The 26,398-nt window shown below is 50.7% G+C and overlaps 1 protein-coding gene across 1 annotated transcript; it reads right to left on the reverse strand.

Annotated features, from left to right (window-relative positions):
- On the reverse strand, window positions 1-25,175 carry GPR144 (G protein-coupled receptor 144). The gene is made up of 25 exons (XM_010571086.1): window positions 25,128-25,175; window positions 24,977-25,040; window positions 24,025-24,255; window positions 22,628-23,281; window positions 21,869-21,967; window positions 21,286-21,371; window positions 20,650-20,931; window positions 19,214-19,325; window positions 18,705-18,839; window positions 18,274-18,394; window positions 17,398-17,503; window positions 16,473-16,528; window positions 15,216-15,342; window positions 15,000-15,103; window positions 14,234-14,336; window positions 13,456-13,609; window positions 12,535-12,668; window positions 11,777-11,892; window positions 10,005-10,125; window positions 4,836-4,877; window positions 4,568-4,621; window positions 4,088-4,232; window positions 3,463-3,521; window positions 824-854; window positions 1-62 (listed from the first exon to the last, which is right to left on the reverse strand). The coding sequence occupies exons 1-25, from the start codon at window positions 25,173-25,175 to the stop codon at window positions 1-3; spliced, it is 3,246 nt and encodes a 1,081-aa protein (XP_010569388.1).
- Between the last annotated feature and the right edge of the window lie 1,223 nt (window positions 25,176-26,398).

Raw genomic sequence — 26,398 nt, forward strand, 5'->3', positions numbered from 1 at the left:
TTAGGAGGGATTTCTGGTTTTAATTCTACCCACCTCCATGGTGACATTGGCCTTTCTACAACCTGAAACAGAAGAAGCTAAATGGCTGCTTTTAAGCTCATAAATCCAGCCCCGTCTGAACACCCCACCTCCCCTGGCTTCCCTTCTTTGGGAGCAGGGCACTCCTGACACCCGCCAGCGCTTTCTGCAGCAGCTGCTGCTTTAAAATACCCTGTGGCAGCACAGGGATGTTGCCACCCCTGAAAGCAGCCCAGGTCTTGCCAAGCAGCGAGGCATGCCGGTCCCTGCTGCGCCTCGAGGACCGGCCACGCTGGGGTGCGCAGCCGGAGAGCTCAGCATCAGGTACCTGCAGGTATCCCCTGTCCCTCTGCTGCCTGCCAAGCCCTGCGACCTGCAGCTTCGCTATCGTGGAGGGAGCCGCTGTGCAACAAACTGCGGACACGAAGCGGCAGCAAGAAAGGTGCAGAGACACAGGAGAAACCAGGCGGGTGCCCTGAGATGGGCACCCTTGGCTGAACGCTGCAGGGTGCTCAGGTTCCCTCCCTGGGCTGAGCCACCAGTGCTGCGGGGAAAGGCAGTGCAGGCAGCACTGGCAGAACTGCTGGGTGTCATTACTCCCCCTCTCCCTCATCTGTTCAGGGGGGACACGGATCTCCCAACAGCCTTGCCAGGACTGCACCGATCAGGGCAGTTTGGAAATAAAAAGCTTCTTGAAGCCTGAGCAAAAATCACCTGCCCTCTGGGCAGCACTCCACCATGCAACCACAGAAACCAGTATCAGCAGTAACAAAAAATTAAAGAAAACGACGTAAGCAAATGTTACCTGAGGATTTGAACGCTGTCAGCTCTACAGCCTGAAAGAGGGGAGAACATTTGTTAGCAGAAGGTACAGGTCTGATTGCTTTGCTGCTGACAACCCCCCGCCACGCTCCCCGGGGCCAGGCAGGGCTCCCCCAGCACCCAGCCACCACACCGCACTCTCCCTCCCACTGAGCCACCGCACAGGCTGGGAACTGGAGCCTTCATCCCGCTCCCTGAGGGATGGACACCTTGCAGCGTGTCCCTGGACACAGCTGCACCTCTCGGCAGCGCCTGGGCAGTGAGCTGGTGCCCCGCTCCGCACACCCTTTCCAGGGACCCCTCCAGTCCCGGGGGTGACCCAGCGGGCCGGACACCATCCTGGAGACCACAGGAAAATCCAGGAAAAGAGGAAAGAGAACTTTCTCCCCCCTGGGCTGTGGTGGAAAGAGCACGCACAAGCCTGCACCCTGCGTTTATGTGATGGTTAATGCTCTGTGAGGTGTGAAATTCCTGCTCCCAGCCCAAAAGCAATAAATATCACCAAACAACATTTAAAAAAGCTGAAACACAAAGAACATCTCGTCTGTGTTTGTATCTTCACTCGCTCAGTGTTTTGTCATTTTAAGTGTTTTCAAACGTTTTTAAGTAGCATCTTCTCTTCATCCAAACCATTGTGCAGCTGCCAGTGACATTCTTAATTCACCGCTCCTCCAGCGAGTGCCATGACTCATTTAGCCAGGGAGCAGGAAAAACAGCACTGACTTATATAACTAACGAGCACAGAAAGCAGCACCTATCCAGCGGAGGGTAGCACCAACGGGGGCCCAGCTGTGCCAACCACCTCTGCGGTGAAGATGGGGCTCGGATGGAAAAATCCCCCGGCCAGCTCGGCACCGCGGGGCTCACACCAACGCCGAGGGAGCACCGAGAGCCAGCCACGCTGACACAGCACAGATCCGTGCAGGCAGCGGGGCTGTGCCCCCTCTCCCCAGGCAGGCACTGGCATCAGCCTCACCTTTTGCTGCATCCACATTAGTGAGAAAGGAAACAAGTATATCAAAATGCAATGTTTAAGCAGCAAAGATACAGCAAAGTCCTCAATGACCCTCACAGGGAGGAAAGCGCTTTCTGTCTTTGCCTGCTAGGAAATGCCACAGCCTTGGCATTTAGGAGATCTACTGCCTCCTAATGCTCCCTGCCTTAGGAAACTCAGGCCCCCGGGCTAATCCCTTTGGCCCACGTCTCATATCTGGTGCCAGGAGCTTAGCCCTGGTCCCGGTTTACACAGCCAGCACCTGGCTGGCTGAGAAAAGCATCACCTGCGAATGAATCCCAGTCGGCATTCAGCACGAGGGGAGGAACGGCATTAACCACAATATAAATCATGAGAGATGAAAATATGGATTTTATTGAGTGGCTTCAAAACGATATGCCAGCTATAGAAGTATTATCTATTGGATAAATAAGAGCTGTCTATGTGACACAGGTTTTCAAAGGATAAATATTAGAGAGGGAGAGAGAGATCCTTCAGTGAGAGACTCATGAAAGTAGTGTTGGATTTTATTCTGAGGAAATTACAGCACTTGTATGTCAAGTGCACAAGGACTGATGATCATTTCAATAGTGGGAGATGGAAGTGGTATCAGAGTAGTAAAATTTAAATTGTTCCCTACTTTAGGCCATGCCTTGCTGAGCTTTACATCAGACTCACTCCTGCAGGCAGCACAACCCAGCCAGCCCTCCCTGGATGGATGCGGCTCACCCACCACGGGGCCAGCAAGCCCCTGCTGCCTAATTTTAACTTGCTCTCCCTGGGGGAAGTCTCCTGCCTTGATCCGTACCGACCTCCGCTTGGTGCTTTACTGGCTCAAATCCACTGGCTCCTTCTGTCCATGCACGCCCCTGCGACAATCACCCTCCCGGCGCGGCAGCGGGGCTGGTTCCCCATCGGCTCAGGGAAGAGCTCTCACCCTGGACATCAGCCACCCGGGGGCCTCCTCCTCTCCTGCCCCCAGAACTCGCACTCTCCCCTGTTGCCCACTGCCGCCTGCCCCAGCCTGGGCCATTGCCTCCTGAGCCAAGCCCTGCCCTCCCAGCACAGCCACGGCAGGTCACTAGCCAGGAGCTCCTGCCTGCCAGCCCACCTTGCTCTCCATCTTATGCTCCTACAGAAGATGGCAAACACTCAGTTGCATCTGGCTTGACGACCAGGAGGGGCCACTATGGGCACGAAAACATGCATCTCCAATGATTTAAATGACTTAAATCAATATGCTGCTAATAACGAGTATGTATTTTAATACACCAGAGTCTTCAGGATGAGTATCAAAACCTCCTCGGTTTTGATAAACAGGCCATGTGTCCGGGCTGGTCCTCAGGAGGAGAGCAGGCAGGCTGTGCTAACACGCTGCCTGGTCCCTCACCAACACTCAGCAACTTCTGTAATGCCCTGGGACCGAGGGGATCGGCACAGGGTCTGCACACAGGGTGGATGAGTCAGGCAGCTTCTGGGACTTGCTCAACACAAAACACTGAATTTGTGCCACAGCTGGTAACGCTACCAGGTGTCCTGAGTCCCGGCCCCTTGCTGGACACCATTCCTACATAACTATTATGCTCTGTATATGGATGAAGGTGGAAGAATAACAAGACATTACATACCGGTCTCTCAGGTGACATAATTGATGAAATCCCCATGGGAATTTTGGCTCCAAAATTTCCTAGGGGGTGAAAGAGCACAATGAGTTTGGGGACTAGAGAGAGAGTAGAAATATTCATGCTTTACCAAGAACTCAGTGCTTTATGTCCCTAAGTATCTCCCACTGAAGCAAAGGACCAAACAAGTTACCTGCATAATTGCACCCACAAACTGGTTGGAGCATGCAACACCTTTTTTCTCTGAAGCTAAAAACCCTATTTCCTACTGCCACCTTTGCCTCTCCTTCTCCAGAAAATTCATTTTAAGACACAAACATGGATTCTTGCCTCCGGAGAATGCAATGCTGTGTAACACAGTGATGAGACCCCCTGTCCACACCCAGCCAGCCTGCAGGCGTGAACCTGACCCCTCTGAGATCCACATGCATGCAGTCCCTGCCTTTCCTGGGAATCCTTCATCCCATGCTGCATTTGCAGCACCAGACCCCAAGTGCTCACATAGGCACAGTGTGCAAATGAGTTAACGCAGTGCCAAGTGAACATGTACTAAAATTCAGGCCTTGGGAATAACATTTTACTGTGGTATCATCACATAGCCTGGGCCAACAGCAACGACAACTCTCTTTACCTTTGTTGGTGATGTTCTTCACTGGGGGGTCTTTCTGCACAGGGCTTGACAAGGCACTCTCAGCTGCAGAAGGACTCAGTTTCCCTGTCTCCCAAGAGGCTGTGTTTCTTGGACTTGATAAGTAGTTGATGGGATGAGAGCAGTTCTGTAATGACAGGGAAGAGATATAGGACAGTGAAAACTGCAACGTGAGTCTGCTAGATCCAGGTCCAATTTTAAAGATTGATTTAATCTGTGGCCCCTGGGACTTGGGACTTCGACTCCCATTCCCAACCTGGTACAGCAGGCTGCTGCCTAATCAGGGTAGATATCTTTGGGTCTGCACTGTCCAACAGGACTGCAAAGAAGGGAGACAAAAAATTTTAAAAATTACTTCTTTCCAACATCATCTTGTCAAAGCAGACCAAACATATGTCTAGGTCCCTCCTCTGATAGGTACATGATGAATGAAGGGGGCAGCAGGGCTTCCTTGCAACTTACTGTGAATGAGAGTGCTTTCTTCTTGTCCTTCATCCTCTGGATGGCATTCCTCACCTGGAGAAGAGCAAGGACATTAGAGAGGGCCACAGCAGCTCTAGCAGAGCAAGAGATCCTCCAGCAAGTCATGGGGAAAAAGCAACTACTGTTCCAGAAGCACAGTTGGACCTATACTGCCTGTTGCACCGACAACAACCCCAGCTACCCCCTTGACTGCTAATAAACAGTTGCTGTGACGAGTGACTGAGCCCCAGCCAGGGGCATCTCTTACCTCGCTGTTGTAGATTGCATAGACCAGGAATATGTACAGGCCCTGAAAAGGAGAGAGCACAGGAAGGGTTAGAGATATACAGCTGGGTTGTGCTAATTTGCATGGGAAGAAATGAGTTTGATGAGCACTAGAATGGGTGAGGACCGGGCTAAGGGGCAGAGGCACAGACAGTGGGCATCGCACAGCCAGGGACAGCTGGGCAGGGAGGACCTTCCTTAAAATCACACTTGAGACCAGGCTCTTCACAGAGACCCCAAAGGAGAGACGGTCCCTGCTCCAGTCCCTCTTCCTTCTCCTCTCCATCCATTTCATTTGGGGGGAGCAGGCATCTCTCACTGGGCACTTGGCTTCCTGAGCCCAAAGCTCTCCCGCACTCCCATTCACTTGTGCACGCAAAATCCCCCAGAAAACACCTCCTTCAGACCTCAGAAGCAGAAACCACCAGGAATTAATTGCTAGGGGAACTGAGATCTGGGAAGCAGACCTCCATTCCCACCCAGCATCAAACCCGGGGCGGGGGTTGCCAGCCTCCCACAGACCAAGTGCAGTATGATGCCGGGAACAGTTCCTCTGTTCCATGCAGTGACAGACCACAGCGTTAACAGGATGGACCCTCTGACCCAAACTCAGTGCGGTATGGACCCAGAGGCTTTGCTCACTCCCAGTCTGTACAATCCTTCCTGCTGGCACGCTGGTGCTCCAGCAGCACAGCCTTGGCTACCCTCTCCCTACTCGCCGAACCGGCACTGTTGCGTGCACACACCAGAGATCAGCGAGCAACGCCACGTTCTGCCACGACCAAACGCTCAGCCACAGCTACACGCCTGGGGCCGGTGAGGGATGTGCTCAGGGAAAATGCCCAGGGCAGGGCCGGAGCGAGCATTGCCTGGAGGCCACAGCCTGGGGCTAATTACAGCTCCAGACCAACGATTTCGTCCTTAAGGCAGCCCTATCTGGCCCACCAGATTTATGTTATATCTGTGGGGTGTTTGTTATCGCAGCTAGATAAATCAGCTGCAGCAAGAAAAGTAATCCATCTTGTCTTCAATGAGCCTTGCTCTTCATCTGCAAGCTCTTGGCAGGCGTAATGGTAGCAGTACGCTGGCGCCGTGCCATGACCTGTCCTTCAGCCAGCAATGCTGGTCACTCCCCCAGACCAGATTTCTGGTCAGGCTGCCAAGGCAGGTCTTCCTTGAAATAATCATTCTGGATGAGCATGGGGGGGGGGGAGCGGCGAGGTCGGCTGGGAGGAGAGCAAGGAAGGAGAGGAGGCCCAGCTGCAGCAGCAGGCGGAAGCAGAGTTGTGGCTCTGGTGGAGCCCGCTCCTGCCTGCGTTCCTGCCTGCGCTTCTGCCTGCGCTTCTGCCTGCGCGCCATCTTCTCCCAGCGGGGACTGCAACACCCCGGCCCCTGCAGCCCCCTGCTCACGGCTGGGCAGGCGCTGGGTGGCCGCAGGCGAGAGCACGGCACGTGCCGGGACCCGCAGAGCAGGATGGATGCTCCTGCCTGGTGTCCGTCTGTCCAGCAACCACATCCTGCTGTGGTCCGCACACCCCAGCTGGGAGCAATGCCATCTCCTGCTCCCCTCTCGCTGGAGACGGGTGAGTGGGTCTGTAAGTCCCTGCCTCGAGCCAGCCTCAGGACCATCCTTCCAGCTCCACAAGTCCAAATGAAGCCAGCAGGTTTTACCTACACTGTTTCTTAAGAGCAGGCACCACCTCCCAGCACTGGGTGCTTGGCAGGGTGTTGGTGCTGCTACCTCCAAAACCGTGGGCTGGAGGGAGGGCGATGCCGCCGGCTCACCAACCTGCGGGGCAGCCACCGCAGCCACCTCTGGCACAGCACAGCTCCCTGTTGCTTTTCAGTCACTCGGCTGAATTCCTGTGCTGCCTGGTTGGAGAAGGAATTGTCATGTTTGGTGTCGACACACAGAGTAACCTTGAAGACAGGCTTCGGTTTCCACAGATAAACAGAAAGCGGTCAAACAAACAAACAACCACAACAGCAAAACTTTCCTGCACAAGATTCATGCATGAAGAAGCACGCTACCTTAAAGGAAATTCCAAGGCAACCATAAGACAGTCAGCAAAGGGGCTGAAATGTAGCAGGCTTTGTCCCTGCTTTCTCTCAATTCCACAGCTTCCCACCAGCATTTCTCCTCTGGGGTAATCTGCAAATTGACCTGAACTCGGTAATGAAGGGACAGAGGCAAACAAGCACAGCATATTCATGGGCAAACCCTCGACTGTCCATCCACACAACAGCCACAGCTCCTACTGAGCTTTAGGAGAAAGAAGAAAAACAAAAGCAGCAATAACTTAGAAAGCAAGGGAAGAAAACAAATCCTGATCCAGCAAACGCCTCAGCTCCTATATCACCCAAGGTGGACATTGTCATGGTTTGTGAGAGAGAGTCTCGGGAGATGTATCATCCAGAGGACACATTTATTCATTTCAGGAGTTATTCCTTGTCTCTCAAAAACCCCATACACCCAGCATCCACGCTATGACAGCCAGCATCCCACAGCCCCTCTGCTGGCACCAGCGATGAAGCAAAGGCTGAGTGAGCCATGGAGGATGTAGGCTGGGTGCTGACCTTGTCAGGCCACAGTCAAGGGGTATTAGCAGTCACTGAACCAGGGAACTTGTCATGGGATTTCCCTTGCCAGTGCTGGGTTGCAGAGCGAAGAGCAGCCCTGAGTGCTACTGGAAAGCAGCTCTCCTGAAGGCTATCCAAGCCTGAGATCCTCAGCAGGACCCCTCTGCTGTGATATACGTATTCATGTTTTTACAGCACAAACACTGAAGCAAGGCAGAGGAAGACTGCCAGGGTGGTGCTGGGACGCTGTGCTCTGATCTGCCTTTCTGCTGATGTTGATGGAGTTCACCCAAGCTAAGAAATGGTTTTTTCTGTGAATGAAAAGATGCTGGTGCTGTTCTCAGCTCTGCTCACCTCAACTCTTCACAGCACTGAGCTTGGAGTTCTCTTCTGCTCAATAACCTAAGCATGGCATGAGGAGGCAAGGAGAACTGATGCTATGTTTAACTACAGTTAGGACAGGCCTCCTGCCACCCTTCTGATATCCTTAATAGCAGAGATGCGGAGAGGCAGCCCTTGTCTGGCCTTGGAACATCCCCATCTGAGAGCCGACGGATGTGCGTGAGCAGCGCCCGGCTGCTGGACCTGCGCCAGCCACAGGCAGAATATCCCTGGAGCAACCACCCATCTTGTGCACGCGGTGATAACGCCTGCGTTGCACCCTTGGAGAGCTGGGCCAATGCTACACTGAAACCGGCCAAGTATGCCAGAGGGAAGCACTGCGAACTCTGCTGCTCCGTAAGTGAAAGCTACAGCGGGAGCCAATTTCTACTGAATCCAAAGAAAAAAGGGAGATGGGGGGTGGAGAACTCTTCGGATCCCAATGGTTTGGAGGGTAGTTCCCAGTTGCTCTCTCGGATTCCCTGGAGTAGGATTTGTCCTCAAGCACTGGGTAAGGGATTCCGAAAAATACATCTGTGAATACCCAGCGCAAAGGGACAGGACTGAGGGTGCGGGTACTGCCAGGCACCACCTGTACTGCCACAGTCTCAGCCCCAGGGGTTGGACCCAGTCCCTGCGTGCCCCCCCTCCCCGCCGCTGGCTCCCAGCCTAGTAAGTGCCTGCCTGCAGAGAGCTCCACCGTTCCCTTGGGACCAATTCCGCCCCCCCCCCCCCCTGTCAGGAGCAGTGGTGTTCAGTGCTTCTCTAGCTCCATCTACAGCTGCTTTCTCTGGAGGTTTGGAAAGCTTCTGCCAACAAGGGCTTTGAATCACAGGTGGCAAGCACATGTTCTGGGACTTTTTGTCACCATGTGTCCCTGAGTTTCAGATATCCTGAGGTCCTGGGAACTGTTCTACCTCAGTGCAGAACTGAGCACTCCTGGCTCCTGTGACTAATACAATTTGCTTTGCTCTCTTAACCACATACAGGCTGGGTAAAGTTTGAAACTCTTTTGATGAAACCAGTAAACTTAGAAGCAAATATTAAGTATAACTTTACACACCAGGGTTACTTTCTGTCCTGCAGAGATCCCTGTTAATACTACCATATTAACAACATGACTCTGAAGTATGATAGCATTCAGGAGTCACAGCCATGGCCCTGGAAGACACCAAGACAAGCAAACAGCCTTAAAAATGTAGCCAGATGCTACCTGAAGAAGAACGAAGAGGCTGAAGGAGACGACATGACTCACCCAAGGTCTTGCAAGTCAGAACTAGAAACAGCACACACACTTCCAGCCTCCCCGTGCGAGGCTCTGATCACCAGCCCGCATCTCAATCTGTTCCACCTAACACTCACTCCTGCATCCCATCAGATTTCAGTGCACCTGTCACTGGGCACTGGGAGCATCCCTGGAGAGTGGCTGCATGGCTGCAGACAGTACAGATTTTAGGGGTAAATATTTTCAGTCCTTGGTTCTTAATTCTTCTTCCCTCGTCTCCCTGCAATAAAGCTGACTTCCAGGCAAAGGGACGGTGGTTCTGCCTGTACAGTTCTTAGGACACAACCTCTAAGTATGTATGAATGTGAACCAGATGAAAAACACTCATCCTAGAACACACAGCATGTAAGCAGCAATCAAGCACACTATGGCTGGAAGTGACCTTTGAAACACTCTCTGTGAACAGCCCTATTCTGACAGGGAGGCTGGCACACACAGCCCATCCCTACCCTGTAGGAAAGGCTCAGATAGCAGCTGGGATGTCTGCCCCATTAAACTGGACAGTTACCATTTGAATTATCCATTAAATGACCAAATCAAAACTGTAATGAAGTTCCCTACAAGCATGTCAGTTTGGAAGTGTCATTTTGAAACCATGGTAATGTCAGAAAATCTAACATGAGAAACAAGATTTGAACTGGAAAGCTATGGCACCAGTAAGACACTCCAGAGACTGGTGCCGAAGGGCCATTAGACAAACAAGGTCTCCAGAGCTGTATTTCATATCTTGGGAGCATGAACTTAGTTTCCTCAGACAAAACAGCACAGCGGCTTGGGAAAGCTGGATTGGGCTTCAGAGCTGACAAATATCCCTGACTATTAGGACAGGTAGAGTACACTGAAGCACAAGAAACCGCAGATACCTGCTTGGCTGTGATGTGAGGATCCACCTGGTACAGGACTCACCTGGAGGGAGTTCAGCACAATGAAGACATAGGCCCAAATGATGCTGAGGTGGACAAGGACCCCACACACCCAGGTCAGCCCCAGCACGGGCAGCAGCACCAGGATGGGCTTGGCTGTGGCCCTGTCAGGAAGAAGAGCTCAGAGTTACCTGGGGGCATTTCAAAGCCGAAATACTGTGCACTGGCACCCACCTCCCAGCCAGCAGCTCTCCACGGGGGTCTCTGTCGTGCCCCATGCCCCTGAGCCCAGGGTGTCCTGGCAAAGCCCCCTCCAGCCTGCCAAACGTCCTTCCTGGCTCTGCAAACCCTGCCCAGGGTCTTGCCATGATCTGCCTGGGGCATCTGCACTAGGTTACAGAACACATGAGTGGATCTGCCTTGGAAAGAGCTCCACGGGTTTAGGAGCATCCTGGCCCGTATCTTGCAGTTTATAAGAATTGAAAGTCTGGAGATGCCTTTCAAACAATGTGTCCACCAAGAGGCACCCAAGGTGGTAGCTATGGAACAAATCCCTTTGCAAACAAAATTAGTTAAGAGGGGAAAACCCAAACATTTCACCTCCTGGCCCCCACCGTGCCAGTCCTGCTCTTTATTTATCACTGAGAGTTAGCAAGAAGGGAGCTCTTTGACGTCATTAGCCATGAGAAAACAGCTATTTTCCCCCTAACTGCTGCTACAAGGAGGGCTTCTGTATTTGTTTTATTAGCATATGGATGTCACCCTGCCCTCCAGCAATGCCCTATCTTCGTGCTTCTGTAAGTTTGGGAAAATTTATTTATGATACAGGAGAACAATGTGTGTCTAGCACGGGTATCCGGCGCCAGCTAACAACAATAAAGATTCACAGAGGATGATAAAATAATGACTCAAGCAGCAGTTTTTTAGAGGTCTCTCTATATTGACTGATTACAGAAGTTCACACTGCCTCTCCTTCCCCATGTATTTAATACCCACCAGCGTTACTTTCAATCCACCAAGTCCCAAAGTCATACAGAAAATGCCTTTTACAACGGCAAATAGCCGAAACCCCTGCACTCTCTACAGCTGGCATCCTGCTGAGGGGCGCAGACAAGTGCTAAGGATGGGACAGGTGTGAGATAAATTCAGTTATGAGCCCTTCAAACTGCAATGTTCTGCAAAGTGGAGAGGAGCTGCTTCTGCAGCTCAGAGCTCTATAAAATTCCATGGAAACTGGGCACCCAATTGGGTCCCTGGGTTCCCTGAAACACCCCAAGCTGCTACCTCACTTCCCTATGGTGATGTTTTACAGGATGCCTGCTTGCCTGCCAGCACACGGCGGGCTGATGTTAGCGAAGGGGCAGACAGCTCGGCAGTGGGATCAGCAGTGTGATCCGCGTTCCCACACACACTATCACCACTGCAGACGACGGGGATGTGCTCACACCAGCCATTCCCAGACCCAAATTGCTGCTCCTCGCGATGCCAATGGGCCCAGGGTAGCTTTGATTTCAGCAGGTGCTGCCAAGGGTCTCCTGTCCCAAAGTGTTGAGAATTAGGAGTGCAAGTGCAGATGTGGGCATCCAGTACTGGGTTCCCCAGGCTGAAAGTGCTGGCTGGGCTTAGACATTAGAACAGACAGACTACCTCTGGGTGATGCACAGTTGCCCTGGAGGAGAAAATCCTTTCTACCCTGACTCCCCCAACTCATGGTCTTTCACTTTGCCAAGGCAAAGACTCTCAGCTTAACAGTAATTCCACCATTTCATACCCAGAGCAGGCACAGCTGGGAGAACCAGCCACTTCCCTGCTCACCATATCTGTATTCCAATCTGGTTCTCCAGGCTGCTGTTGGGCGTCAGCATCTTTGATCTCCTGCGAGCACTGGACACAGTCACCATCACCACCCGGAACAGCACAAAGGTGTTCACCTGTCAGAGAAGAGCCATTGGACCCAGTAACTTTCTGTAATCTCAGCTCCAGTGGGGTGAGACTTTTCTGCTGGGAACTCAACAACTGAGCGTCAGAACTTAGGGAGAAACATATCACTCCTGAGAAAGCTGTGAGTAAAATACTTCATAGAGCTATCCACACAAGTATGAAATCTATAAAACTTACCGCAAAACTTCTACAGAGTGTTTTCCCTGTTAAGTGTTTACTTTAGACCCCTTAAACATTGCACCTTTTTCTGCTACAGTTGTCTAATGATACTGACACTACTTAAAGGATGTACATGTTCCCATGTTAAAATCAGACCTTTAGTTAAGGCAATGTCACAGTCAACCTACACATTTATCTACATTTCTAATTTAACAGCCAAAACAAGAACTGGTCAGCAAAATTTTGTTAAAGCACTTATTTCTATAAAAAAGCCGCTTTGGTTAAAGAGATTTATTTGTGTTGTGAAAGTATATATAAAACATAACAAAAATTCTCCTATAAAAGGAGCAGGCACAATGAGCCCTGCGAGCAAGCACCTTAGCTAGAGACGTGCTGACACCCCTGACTCTGCAATGCTTTCCTAAAACCAGACACGAAGGAATCATGCCTTCCTGGCAGGTTTTGGCACTTACTGCCAGGATGAAGAGAACAGGCCCAACAAAGGCCCAGATGACATTGGTCTGAATGTTCAGCCAGCAATGGTTGTCTGCCACATACTTGTTAAAGGAAGTTGCAAGCGTCACACCCACGATAACGACTGGAAGGCCTACAGAAAAAAACCACAGATTAAACCCCAGGAAAACCAGAGATGTCCCATGCAGGTCAGCTGTGCTCTAGACAATTGCTTCAAAACCCCCATGACCAGACACGCTCCGGCATGAGCCAGCTTAGCCTCTGAAACCCCACGAGCAACATCAATTTACTGCAGCTGAAATCTGTCCCAGCTCTGCAAGGCCAGATTTATACGCTGTCAGCATCACTCTCCTAGGTATAAAGCATTCCAAGTCCTGAGTCCTGATCAAAGCAATTTACTCCTCAGATTGCTTTTTTAACAAAATGGACAATCAAAGACGTAAACCAATCCAAAATACTTGAACCAGTTGGACCCAATGTCCAACTATGTGTGTGTTTTGCAAGGAGCACTGACCTAAAGAGGGTCTTCCCTGATATGAATTTCAGCTTATTCAAATGAATTCTATGTCCCTAAAGGGCTCACTCAGAATAAAGGGTGCTTAGTCAGGAACATATTTATATTTTAATTGCTATCAGACAGTAGTAATGCTCTCCAAGAACAAGAACTTACCATAAACTTCCTCCTCCATTTTTTTGTATTGTACTCTTGGATTTAGAAAAATAACAGAAATGCTTTTAAACTTATATTCTAAGACTGGCAATTTGACACATAAAAGGTAAGAAAGCCTCTGCAGAGTAGTGACACCCGGCTCTCATATTGAATCAAACCAAACATTCGGGGAGCTCTCCTACTGAAACTTTTGCTAGCCAAAAATTGACACATTTTTCTGAGTGGCCAAAGCAGAGGAGTCTGTAGATACCCCAGCCTGTCACATAGTAGAACTTCATTCTCCTGTCTTCACTCATGTTGACCGCTACCACTTTGCTCCACAGGAGAAGCCCCTCTACCAGCATCCATGAAAAGGCTGCCATGAAGAAGAGATGAAGGCAGGCAGTGACCATGAAACACACCACCTGGAGAGAAGAGAAATCACACACTGTTTCAGGAGGAGGAGTCCTCTGGGAGCTTCTGAGTGCGTCTGATCAGGAAGAAGAGAGCAGCCTGCAATTTATGCTGCGGAATGTGCAGAAATGCATTTAAACATCCACAAGCACCAGGAAGAGTTCTTAAAATTGAAACACATGAATAGTCCAACTGCTGCAGCTCACACTCATTTCATCTGTGTGACCATCTCAAACAACAGAAGAGGGAACTGATAGCATCTTTTCCTGCAGTTCTTGGACCTTCCTTGCAGGTCTCTCATCTCAGAGCTGCTTGATCCAGCCCCGGGATGTGAAAGAGGACACAGAAAGGGACAGAACTGTATGTTGCTGGTTTATAACTACTTAAATTTCCTGAAGGATTTTTTTGTCAAAAACAAACTGTCAGAAAAAAGAGGTGAATTTTCCTGAGAGATTGCACAATGCATATATGCATATCTCCAAACACAGAGACACAATTCTTTCCTAGATGCAAGTTACAGGTAATTAACAAAACATTAATAAATGGGATTACGCTTCTGTTCTGTTTGCCCCGACAGTAATGCTTGAGCAGGCCTGGTTCTGCTGGCTGAACAGGACACTTTCTGGTGAGCTTACCTGGTTGGTCTTGGCCAGTTCACTGAACATGAGCAGAGCTTCTGCTGCAGCTAATGCAAAGATCAGATTCTTGTGCACGGTTGTTCGTTCACTCTTGGGGACACTGAGGAAGGAGAGAGGAAGACCTCAGCTGCAGTCAAATGAAAGGGTGCATGTGTTCTCACTAGTCCTTGCTGGGCTGTGCAGACCTGCCTGGGTGACCTGCCATCTCTCTGCTACTCACTGCAGAGACGACAGTCCAACGAGGCAGGGGACTGCCCTGGTGTGCACGCCCTTGGTGCTGGGGATGCGCTCGGGTACGGCTGCTCAGACCTTGGCCAGTGCTCCAAGGAACAGGCAGCAAGGAGGAGGTGGAGGGAGCCACTGCTGCGCTCACAAGGCAGATCTCTGTGCTTGCCAAGTGACACAGAAGGGTTGGCAATTGAAGAAATAGGCTTTGCTCCATTTATTTCATAAAAATTAACTCTAGCAGAGCAGCTTTTATGGTAAACATTATTAGCCACTGATAAAAATCTTTCCACGGACACTCAGGTGTGTGCACAGCTCACACAAGCATCTCCACAGAAACAACCAGCACTGCACCCCCTCCCTAGCCAACAGCAACCGCTCCCCTCCCTCCCTACTGCTACTGACCACCAGTGCAGCTCCCCAGCCTCTACCGCATCACCCCACACTGACAAAGGATACCTTGGTTGTATACTTGTTCTGAAGCAAAACAGCAAACAAATAATACAGAGAAGGCTACAACTGTCTGGACTTTTCTTACCCAACTGCCAAGAATAAAATGAAGGTAACTATCAAGGCACAGAATGAAACTCCACATCCAATAAAAGTCAAAGTCTGCAGTGTGAGCTCCTCCTTGGTGGTCCTCTGCTCCAATCATGAAACAACAGAAGACACAAAACCCCCACAAATTAACCACAGACTGCTCACAGTGCTGGCATCCAGTCCACAGAGTGGCAGAGAAAGGCTCCTCGCTTACCTGCATCTCGTACACCTGCAGCAGGACAGCAAAATTTGTGGTGTGGTTGCAAAAACAGGTAGTGGAGTCCGGGAGAGATGTCACCACAGAGCAGCCAGCTGTGGACCACATCCCACCAGCATCTGGGCTAACATGCAGCAAAAAAACAGAGAAAACATATGGAAATTACCATCCACTTCAACAGAAAGCCAAGGTGTTAAGGGAATTTCATTCTCCCAGAAGAAGCAGAGTTGAAAGGAAGAAGAAGAGGGTATCAGAGACAGGTTTTCATATGGACTTCCTTTTGGCTCATCCTGCGTCTCAGCAGGTTTGCCTTATCCATCAGGCATGCACGAGAAAATACGTCTAGTATCAAAGTGTGCGTTAAAAAGCACAGTTCAGCCATCACTGCTTTAAACAGAACTCAGTAATTGCACAGCTCTGGGAAGAGCTCGTTTTACAGCACATTAACTGAGAGCATCACTGGACCAGGCACGTCTAATCCTCTCCATCAGCTTGGCCTGCCATGTACCCTGTGCGGTTCCACCGGACTCTTGATCTTCAGGACAAGCCAGCCTGTCTCCAGCCAGCCAGCTGCTCTCCGCTGCCTGGGCAGCCAGCAAAGCTCCAGATCTGAATTCCCTGTGCAGGGACCAAGGCTGTGGTGGGTCAGCTCTGTCCTCACTGCCACCACAGCTCCTCTGAGCCTGCCTCGGTACCAAGGGAAGATCAAATTCAGAGCAGGGCTAGTGGAGCTGTTTGTGCAGTAACCAGCTGCTTCTGAAAACACCCTTTTCCCACCTTCCCCAAACCATTCATGCCTGTTACAAGGCTGGGACTCTAAGGAGTTTTTTTGCACTTGAATGACTTAGTTACCAACCCATAATATATTACAGTTTCAGTGCTCTCACTGTGGTGACATTCAGTAAAAACACATCTCAATGCCAAGCAGTATGTATGAGGCCGGGAGTCCTGCATGTCTGTTGGGCTATATATCTTGGACCAACCCTTCTTTGTTGCAGGCAACTATCATAATTAACTAGGGCTTTCCATTTTCATTGTATATACCTCATTAAAGGTCACTTGCTCATGAGTGGCTTTCCCAAAGGAAATCTTCCCAGGAGAACGCTCTACTCCAGCAGATAGAGGATGCCAGCATGCAAAGCAGGCAAAGAATTACAGATCCCTACTCTTACCATTACATTTATATTGTTATGTTTGGTTTTCCAGTGGAAATAAAAGCTCATAAATCTAGGGACTTGAACTGAAACAAAGCACCTGAGGCTGAAGTTCCAGAAGGCACAGATGGGCCCCACCAGCTTATCGGGCAGGTCCTGCAGGCAGAGAGGGAGAAGAAGAGATCACACAGCCATGCACGTACTGTATGCAGACTGATGCAGCTCACTCACTAGGCTGCAACAAAGTCTGTCAGCACAGGACTGTCATGGTTTAACCCCAGCCAGCAACTAAGCACCACGCAGCCGCTCACTCACTCCCCCCGCCGCCCCAGTGGGATGGGGGAGAAAATCGGGAAAAGAAGTAAAACTTGTGGGTTGAGATAAGAACGGTTTAATAGAACAGAAAAGAAGAAACTAATAATGATAATGATAATACTAATAAAATGACAACAGTAATAATAAAAGGATTGGAATGTACAAATTATGCACAGTGCAATTGCTCACCACCCTCCTGACAGACGCCCAGTTAGTCCCTGAGCGGCGATCCCTCCACCCGCACTCCCCCCAGTTTATATACTGGGCATGACATCACATGGTACGGAATACCCCGTTGGCCAGTTTGGGTCAGCTGCCCTGGCTGTGTCCTGTGCCAACTTCTTGTGCCCCTCCGGCTTTATCACTGTCTGGGCATGAGAAGCTGAAAAATCCTTGACTTTAGACTAAACATTACTCAGCAACAACTGAAATCATCAGTGTTATCAACATTCTTCTCATGTTGAACTCAAAACATAGCACTGTACCAGCTACTAGGAAGACAGTTAACTCTATCCCAGCCGAAACCAGGACAAGGACAAACACCTCCCCAAGGAAAAAGGAGTCAAGGTGAGAGACCTGGGCATGGGACACCCTTAAGTCCAAGAGCACTGGAGGCCTTGAGCCAAGGCTGGGCACAGCCTGCCGGGTCCGGCTGCGCGATGCCGCTGGCAGGGGAGGTGGATGGGCAGTACAGCCCCTCCTCGGGGTACCTGGACACGGTGCTGCAGGCGGTAGCGCACGGACGTGCTGATCTCCTGGTAGTCGCTGAGCAGAGCAGATGAGATCACAGCAGTGCCCACCGTGGTGCTCAGGTACCTGTCAGGGAAAGCATGCCGCTCACAGGCACAGGAACCACCAGACGTGCTCAGAAAACAGGATCTCACGTCATACAAGACAGCTGGAGAGATCCGGAGCCACTTCTGGAGTGCTTCAGTGCCACCAGCAAAGGGCCTGGGCACAGGGCAGAAGGTACTTGAGACTACCTGGCAAACAGAAACCACCACTATTCCTCCCGTAACCGCAGGAGGTGACCGTACAGAGGAGGCACTGGAGCATCCTAAGTGGTTGCCAGCTGAGCAGCACCATGGCTGAGCCAAAGGTGCACCAGGAGCTGCGTGTGCGCCGGGATGTGCGGGCTGCCATCCCCACCTAGTGTTCAGCGAGCTCCCCGGAGAGCAGCAGGGCTCTGCCTCCCACCACTTCTGCGAGCCACCATCTGCAGAAGCACCCCGGCTCCAGCAGCTTCGGCACCAGCCGGAGGGGACCCTGCAGCAGCCCCGCAGGCTCCGTCCCCAGCCACCTCCCAGCAGAGCAGATCACCTCGGGGGAACCAGAGGCACGCACAAGGGACACCACAGGCAGCCCCTGCCTCCACAAAGCACTGGTTCGGGAGCCCCTTTCCATTGTCCGATCTCCAAACACGTGTTGGAGAAAGCAGGGACAAGGACAAGCGGGATGGGATGGAGCAGGGTGGAGGTGACCCCAAAAGAGAGGCACCGAGAGACTCAGCGCAGACTTGGAAAGGAATTCTCCTGTGGTGCTAAGAGGGCAGCCCTGGGGTGCGGAGGGGCTTTTGTTTCACTCACTTCTGTCCTCCGTCAGAGGCAGGCACGTCCTGGAAGACAGCACTGCTGCCAGCGCTGGACAGGCAGCGCTGCAGGGAGCCGTAGCCAAACCACATGTTCTTCACCATGACTCTGCGGAGACCTGGAGGGATAGAGCATTGCAGGACGGGTGCAAGCCCACAGGGCAGCTCTGAGCAGCCCAGGCTTCAGCACCGCTGCCCTAATCTAGAGGTGTGATACTGGGGGTCCAGGGAACCCACAGCTCCAAGCTGTGTCTGTAGAGAGGCTGTAGATAATCTCTCCCCCACAGCCCATCTCCCTTTCGCCAGCAGCGTCTCCTCCCCACATCTTTCCAGACTGCATGTGTGCAGGGTAAAGAGTTTGTGCCGTTAAGGAGGATGCTGCACAAGTGCCAAGGGGAGACCCAGGGAAGCACAGGTGTCATAACCTACCTCTGGCTTTCAGTCTTTGCACTTCTTCTGTGGGAACTTCAATGAGGTCATGCCTGCCTTTCTTGGGGCTCTGGACCAGGTACGCCTGACTGCTCAGCTCCTGCCTGCTCAGCTCCAGCTTCCTGACCTCCATCCCTGTGGAGGGGTAAAATCAGGTACTGAACCAGGATTCAGTCTTCCTCCAGAGCTACTGCTACAGCAAAGTACCACAGGGACATTATAAGCCCAGCCAAGACCCGCAGCAGCAGACAGATCCCCTTCAGTGCAAACCATGTGCATCTGGGCTCAGTTTGTCTCCTGCACCCAGATGTTTCTTACAATCCCCTTACAATCCACAGTGTGAGAGATTCTCCCACACTGTAACACTTCTGCACAGAGAAAATGGGTAGAAGGCTGTAGGGTTAGCAAGAGGAGAGGTGCCAGGAGTGGACTTGCACTGGGAACCAGATGGGATGACTAAGCTGCGTCCCAGTGAGATGCTCTCCCCCAGCTCTGCCAGTGCCACTCACCGACATTGCCATGCTGGATCGTGATCTTCGTCCTCCCTGCAGTCAGCAGTGGGGCTAAGTGTGACACCATTCTGTCGCAGAGCTCAACAACAGCCATAGGCCCTCTGATAACCTGTAAACATGGAGAGAACAATGGAAATCAGCACCTGCACTGCCAGCTCACACTTCCCACAGCTCACACAAGTTTTCTTAAATGCTTGGCCCTTGGCAGAAAAAGAGAAGTTGGGACTCAAGGCTTTTCCTTTGCTTTTCTTTGTTTTCTTCACTAAAGGATGTTCCTGGTTCCTTCAGCAAGGAGATGAGACTGGCAATGAGGGAAACTTGCTGGTCTTTATAAAAAGCCATTAAACCAACATGGAAATAAATAACTAAATAAGCTTCTGGAAAGAAAGTAGATTTTTAGATCTGACTCCTGGTTTTGCAAAGCTGTAGAACAGCTGCTTCCTCTGTTTCTGGAAAAAGTTTCACCCAGAAATAGACTCCACTGCTGGAAGGGTAGCAGGTGACTGGCCCCTTTACTCAAGGTCCTGCATGTGTTGGGCAACACAAGTGCCACCCCTGCACTACACAAACTCAAACCCTTTCTCCTTCAGCAGATATATCTGCTGCACCAGCTACGCTGGGCCAGAGCTGGTTTTATGCCACTATCGAGAAGCTGTGAGTAATTGTGGCCACAGAGACCCAAGCAACTCTAAGCGATGAGGTAAACTCTGAACTATTCAGCATCCTTTCGACTCTGGAGGTCCCTGGCTTGGTTCCTGGAGCACTGGCCAGGCCAGATGCTGTCACACATTTCCCAAAGACGGGTGGAAAGTGCAGACCATACAACAGACACAAAAGACCCATGCGAGAAGGGAAGAAGCTAATGGAGAAAATCCTAACAGGGGTGGGATGATGTAAATCCCTCACGCAAAGCCTGAGGGTGTTTTGAACAGCGTGGGGGCTGATGACAGTTAGCTCCTTGGCAGCCCACCCATGGAAAATAGAACAAACTATAAAGTGAAGGGCATTGCCCTGCCAGAGACAGCACGATGTGGGAGCAAGGAATCTACAAAGCACCAGGAATCTGCAAACTGTGTGTAATCCTGTAAATCCAGGCTGACAAAGTGGAGAAGCTTGAAGAGAGCAGAGACAACCACTGGAGGGATTTGCAAGGAAGGCACCACTTGACTGCACTTGTTTGCAGAAGAACTTGTTTGCATCTCCAACAAATGAGGCAACAGTAAGGCAGATGGCCCTTATCTGAGCTGGCAAAGAGGCTCCGTGCCCATGCTTGCAGCATTTTCACAAGCTCCAGAATACAGCCAGAAAGACTACATGTGACCAGGCAAGGACAGGTCCTCAGCCTGTGGTCATACAGCAGGCCAAGAAGCTGCACACACAACAAGATGAACAGATGTGGCACACTGTGGCCAGACTGCTCGTGACACCGTTACCTGGCTGACTGATGACCACGTTTCAATATTCTGCTCTTCCAGGATTAACTCAGTCACTTCCACGTAATACTGCCCCAATTGCTCCAACATCTCCAGCTCCTCTCCCTCCTGGACTTCCACATCAGAAACTTGCTTTAGTAACTGAAGCACTGCAAGGAGGTCAGACGACTCCAGCACGGGTGTCTCTCCTTCCCTCAGAACAGTTGCCAAGACATCAAGAGCACCAAGAGCAACAGAGAGGTTCATGTCTTGGATGTTGCTTGTGAAGAAGTTCTCAGGAATCTGCCATGGAAAAGATGTTTTAGTTCAGTGCAGAGCCCTGCATGCCCTCGCTGGTGTGAGGACACCTGCCTGGCCACCCAGGCTTCTCTTAGGGGAAGGAGATCAGCCTTGACATTTTGAACTCTCTTGTCCAGCCTCTCAACCTCAGTGAGACGAGTCAATCTGAAGCAACACTTTGCTTGTTTGATCACACTATGAGTTACAGCTGTATTGGTCACACTCTCCAACAGCAGCTCAGAAAAGGCCACAGGCATAACTGCTGGCCTCAAACACCAGTAGGTGCCAGCAACTCCACCCCAACAGCTCCTGCCTGCTCCTGGTGTCAGATGCCAGCGCTGGGACTGCAGGACTCACCACAGTCCTCTCTGCAAGTGTGTTCACACGGCTGACAAGCGAATGGCTGGATTCCAGCTGAGCTTTTTTCAGTTGCCAGTATGCATCTGAGAATAAAACAAAAGCATAACCATTGCTGTGGTGTCTAGCAGCATGGTAAATACATGCCATGTTCAAAGCCTGGGAGCCTTGGGAATGGTCCTCAGATAGTGGGTAAGTTTGTAGGACAGTCAGGGCAAGGAAACTTCACAGCTATATTTTATTTCTAGTACAAGATCCCACCTGGAGAGACAGTCTAACACTTCTTTTCTGCCTCCTCCCCATGTCCCCCTGGCCAACAAGTCTGGAGATGCCTGGATTGGAAGGCACTCTACAGCATTGCATCCAGAAGCCATGTAATGTGTACAGCCACTGCTTAACTGGAGAATAGCAAAATAACCTGTCAGAGCACATGCAACTGAAGCAAAACCACAGCTACAGCAGGTTTTGCACGTGATCGCTTCAGAGCAGACACAAGGCCTTCCCATCACTGGCCATCATCCTAGCGAGGACCTCCAGGAGTGAATGCCATGGAAGTAATGAATAAACAAATAACATGCTGTACCCTTTCTGTAGCGACAGATAAAAGGCAAAGACTGCAAACAAGATGTGTAACTGAATCCACTGCTGCCAACTTCAAAAACTCGGCATTCCTCAACAGGCCCTGTGGAAACACACACAAACAGAAGGCCCAGGTCCCCCACAGACACGCCATCCCCAGCAAGTATCATGTTTCCTGCAAGCAATCCACAAACCCTGTTGAAGACAAAAGCTGTGGACTGCTCCTGGAGCAGCCCCAGAGCCAGAGCACAGCAGGGACTGGGGTCAGAAACGGCTCCTGACCCACCCGGTAAATCCCCTCCAGAAGGAACTCAGAGGAGGTGGCAGTGCCAGGTCCTGAGTTCGTGATTTATCAGTAATGACACGCCAGTCTGGCTGAGAGACTGAATCCCTCCTCCCAGCACAGCATCGAAGCACTGCGTGTGCAAATCCCAGGAAACAGCATCACTGACAAGTAAGCCATTTCTCTCAGTAGACGAGAAAGCCTGTAATTAGCCCAGGACTTCTGAACAGCTGTCATTGCTAGGGTCATTGCAGGGGTCTTCAATGACCAAGGGTTTAGTCATGACTGTGCCTTTAAGTACAATTTCTAAACTGCCCAGCCCAGCTCAGAATGTGCTTCTGCTCTCCTTCCTGAAGGAGAAGCATCATTCCAGAAACTGCACCAAATTCCCTAGGGATGGGACTGGCTTCTCGGACTATCCCTGCATGCTGACCCCCTGCTGCAGAAGGGAGCTGAAGCAGCGAGGGTAACGAGACTTACCTGGGCAAAGGAACTGTGCAGTCACCTCCTGAACGGTGCTTTCAACCTCCAGAGCGTTTGAGCTCCACCCAAATACAAGGTCTTGCTCTACCACCCAGCATGACCGAACTTTCTCAATCTGTTCCGCACTGAGGACTTTCTGCCAGATGTGCAAGTCAGTGATGTTCCCACTGAAGGACTCTTTCTCCCTGAAGGTGCCCCCCAGGGAATCTTGATCCTGCCCAATTATGAAAGTCCCCTGGCCGTAGATGGCCTGGGGGGCAGACGGCCCCACAGCACACAAACCGCTGGCAGAGGCTCTCCTTTTACCATCAGCATAGATGGCCCAGGTCCCGTTTTCCTGCTGCCAGGTCACGCAGAAGTGATGCCACCGTCCATCAGCGCGGAACACGGGCAGGTATGGCGAATGGTGCCCGTGGACTATGAGAGCAAATCGAACAAAGCCTTCCTCGTCAACAAAGCCACGGAGCTGGAACTCATTAATAAAAGCCGGCACAGCATAGGAGAAGATGGTAGCAATCTCCTGGGTCCTGGTGTCCCATTGGAGGTGGGCACAGGCTGTGACAGCAGGCAGTGCTGGGAAGTCAGAGAGCACCTTCACATATTTTGTGTCTGTTTTGTCTCTGAATACCAGGACTGGTACACTGTGGTCCCCTAGAAAGAGAAATTTCAGCCAACATAAAGGAAGAAGCATGGGCCAAAGCCTGATCATCTTCCATTGGGATGATGTATTGGGTCTGGCCTCCTACTCAAGCTAAGAACTCATGGACCGGGCAGGCAAGGACATCCTGTAAGCATGCAGCAAGGCTTCTGCTTCCCCCGTACCTGGAGGGGATCAGGAAGGCAGGCAAGCTGAGATTGCATCATTTCAGCAAGTGTAGTTTCCAGAAACTTAGTTTTCTAGCAAATAGGATTGCAAACAATGAGTATGGAAGGAACAGCATGTTCCCAAGCATCCCATGCTACAGCAACGAAAAGCACAGTCAAATAAGACTTTTGAGGCATCTGCCATGTGGTGCCTTGCTGCTGGGGAGCACACGTTCTCCTGGTCCTGTCTCTAATACCGTTGCTCTGCAGGACCCGCAGGTCACAAATGGTGAGGCTGAGCAAAGCCAGACCTGCTTTACAGCGAGATGGTATAGGAGGACAGAGCAGAGGAGAAACTTTGCAACCCCCATCTGTTGCAATGCATTAAAAAATCTTGACAGTGACCAGCTGATGTGCTGGGATCACTGTTGTTCATGCTGCCAGTTCTAGCTTGTAACTAGAGGTCCTAGGTGTTACCACAGTGACAATGAAAAACAAGTGGCGACTTTTCTAGTCAGATTAATTTTTCAGGATGAAAAAGATCCAGCAGTGAACATGTCTCCCAATAGTCCAAGCCCACTTATACTCACGTCTCCATTTTGGTTTGTGCAGGAAACCATCCCTTTCATTTAGCCAGACAGAACCTCTGATGCTGTGGGACTGCAGCAGTTTGCTGAAGGAAGCTCGCTCACTGTCTTGGGGTTCAAAAAGCAACTGGGAAAAGCGTTGTTCGCAGTATCTGTCTGCATGCCACCAGTCCAAAGCAGTGGCCACATATTCATACATGTGTCTTGAGGTCTCAATCGTGACAGGAGCAAAACCTGGAGAAAGACACATGTAACGTGGAGAAACAGAAAGCCTCTCCGACCCACTTTTGTGCCATGTACACTACAGGGTCATTCTCTTGCAGCATCCCCAAGTATTTACAAATACTGCCTGGTGCACCCTGGAGAAGCTGAAGGCAGGAGCTCATTTCCGTATCCAGCCCTCCGGATGTTCAGTGGGCACAGCGTGACAGAAAAGTCCAGACTATATTGGACCTAAAATGAGGGACATCTGTGAGTCCACTCACAAACTGAATCGCTGGCCTAGGGCTGGAGCTGGGCACACTTCTGTGGGACACACAAAACCATGCTGAGCTCAGTCCGAAGAAAAAGCTCACTGTGGTACGCCTAGGGATTGCCCTCAGGGTAGCTTGTTCAAAGCAGTTATGTACAACCAAATTTTCTCATTTCATTCCAATTTCCCAGCTCCTACCAGCTCCTGCATTTGCAGATGCAATTTGCAAGAGCAAAATAATCTGTTTTGTTTGCAGCAGCACAAAGACTAGCAGCTGAGCAGTACTTAACTGATTTTAGACAGTAATTTCACAGTTAGCCAAGCAAACAATTAGCTAAACAAATATAATTTCAGGCACAAAACAGGGTATCAGAAGAAGTTTCTTTACCTTTGTTTCTGCCACTGGACACCTTTTTATGCATTGTTTCTCTATGCTGAATATTGCTTGTAAAAACATACAGCAGTGCTGATAAAAACACTAACCTTTAGAAGTCTGATTCTTGGCAAGGGCTGCAAAGGCAAAGAGACTCCTGGACAGAGTACTGACCTGTTGGAGAGGATGTTTTGTAACGTTCATATAAAGCATTAATATTATCTCAAATACTCAAATTATAAAAATTACTGTAAAACTCACCAGAAGGCTGAAAAACCACGAATCAAGTCTTGAGTCTCTCCTAAACATGCTGACCAGCTGGAAAGCTTTCACCTTTTGCTAGAATAAACAAAGTATTACTAGGGATGCATTACAGAGACAAAAGCATTCTGCAGAAACTTAGCTCTCAGACAAGGCTGCTTTCCTCTGAAAGTCTTGATTCAAAAAAGAGAAAATGACTCTATCTGAAATACCTGTCCTGGGTAGTATCCTATCAAAATAATTCTCAGTTCTTCTTAAAGAACTCAAGGTCTCAGTTTAACATTTGTTTCCAGGATACAGAATAATTAATCATAAAACATATACAGATGTGTGATATTAATAGACAGGCAAGTTAGCAGAGCCTCTTTATCTGCATTAACTAAATAAAAAAGCCATCATAAATTGCATCGTTAAACAGTGTCACATCACTGGCAGCTTTTCTCATTTCTTTTAAAGCCCGCAGGAATACAGCACCAGAACAGATCCTGCAGACCAGTAAATCCAGCCTCCATGAGCAGTGCCTGAACACGCAGCTCAGTACCACACAGCCATCCTGGAGAGCTGCCCAACATCAGGACTCGGCCGCTGAGCCCCCGCTGCACCAGCTCTGGGCCGGTGGAGGGAAAGCCTGAGTGCATGGCTGTAGAAAATCTCGTAAAGTTGTAGATATGGGTATGTAAAGATACAAACATGGAAACTGGCAATGTGCTCTCCAATGCAAACAAGTCCTAAAGCTGTCTCTCGGCACCGACACTGCCAGCAGTGAGTAATCTCTTTGCTCTCAATGGGACTCTCCTGTGTGCACAGCAAAAGCACACATTTAAGCACTTTGCTGCTAAGGGACTAAGGAGATCAGTTCTGAAGCCCGGACTCTAAATATGTTCACCAACAGTCTTCCAAAGTTCAGCAGTGACTTTATAAGCAGCACACAGCTCCAAGCCCTCCAGGGAGAAGTGCCTTTGGCTCTGCGCTCATCTGATGGGTGAGCGACAGGAGCCACGGGCAGCTGCCCGTGGAAGCCCCTGGAGATGCTACCACGGGAAATCTGGAACACGGGCTTGGCATGAAAAATAGGGCAGCGGGGGGGTTACCGGGGATCCGGCCGGCAGCGGGGGTCTAACGCCGTACTGGGGACCCCGGGGGAAGGGGGGGGTACCCCCGGCACACCCGCCGGCAGGACAAGCCCGAGATGCCGGGCTGGCCGCGGGAGCCGCCTCGGGGCTGGGGGGGCCGGGGGGGTCGGCAGCGACGGCCCCGGCGCACAGCGGGCT

The sequence above is a fragment of the Haliaeetus leucocephalus genome, unplaced genomic scaffold, assembly GCF_000737465.1.
Source record: "Haliaeetus leucocephalus isolate CR32 unplaced genomic scaffold, Haliaeetus_leucocephalus-4.0 Scaffold306, whole genome shotgun sequence".
Classification (NCBI taxonomy): Eukaryota; Metazoa; Chordata; class Aves; order Accipitriformes; family Accipitridae; genus Haliaeetus; species Haliaeetus leucocephalus.

Coding starts and splice junctions, on each gene's coding strand:
- GPR144 (XM_010571086.1), bottom strand. CDS start 25,175: ATGTTTAGGAGAGACTCAAGACTTGATTCGTGGTTTTTCAGCCTTCTG. Junction 24,256..24,976: donor CAAGAATCAGACTTCTAAAG/GTTAGTGTTTTT, acceptor GTCTTTCTCCAG/GTTTTGCTCCTGTCACGATT. Junction 14,337..14,999: donor ATTTTATTCTTGGCAGTTGG/GTAAGAAAAGTC, acceptor CTCCTTCCTCAG/TGTCCCCAAGAGTGAACGAA.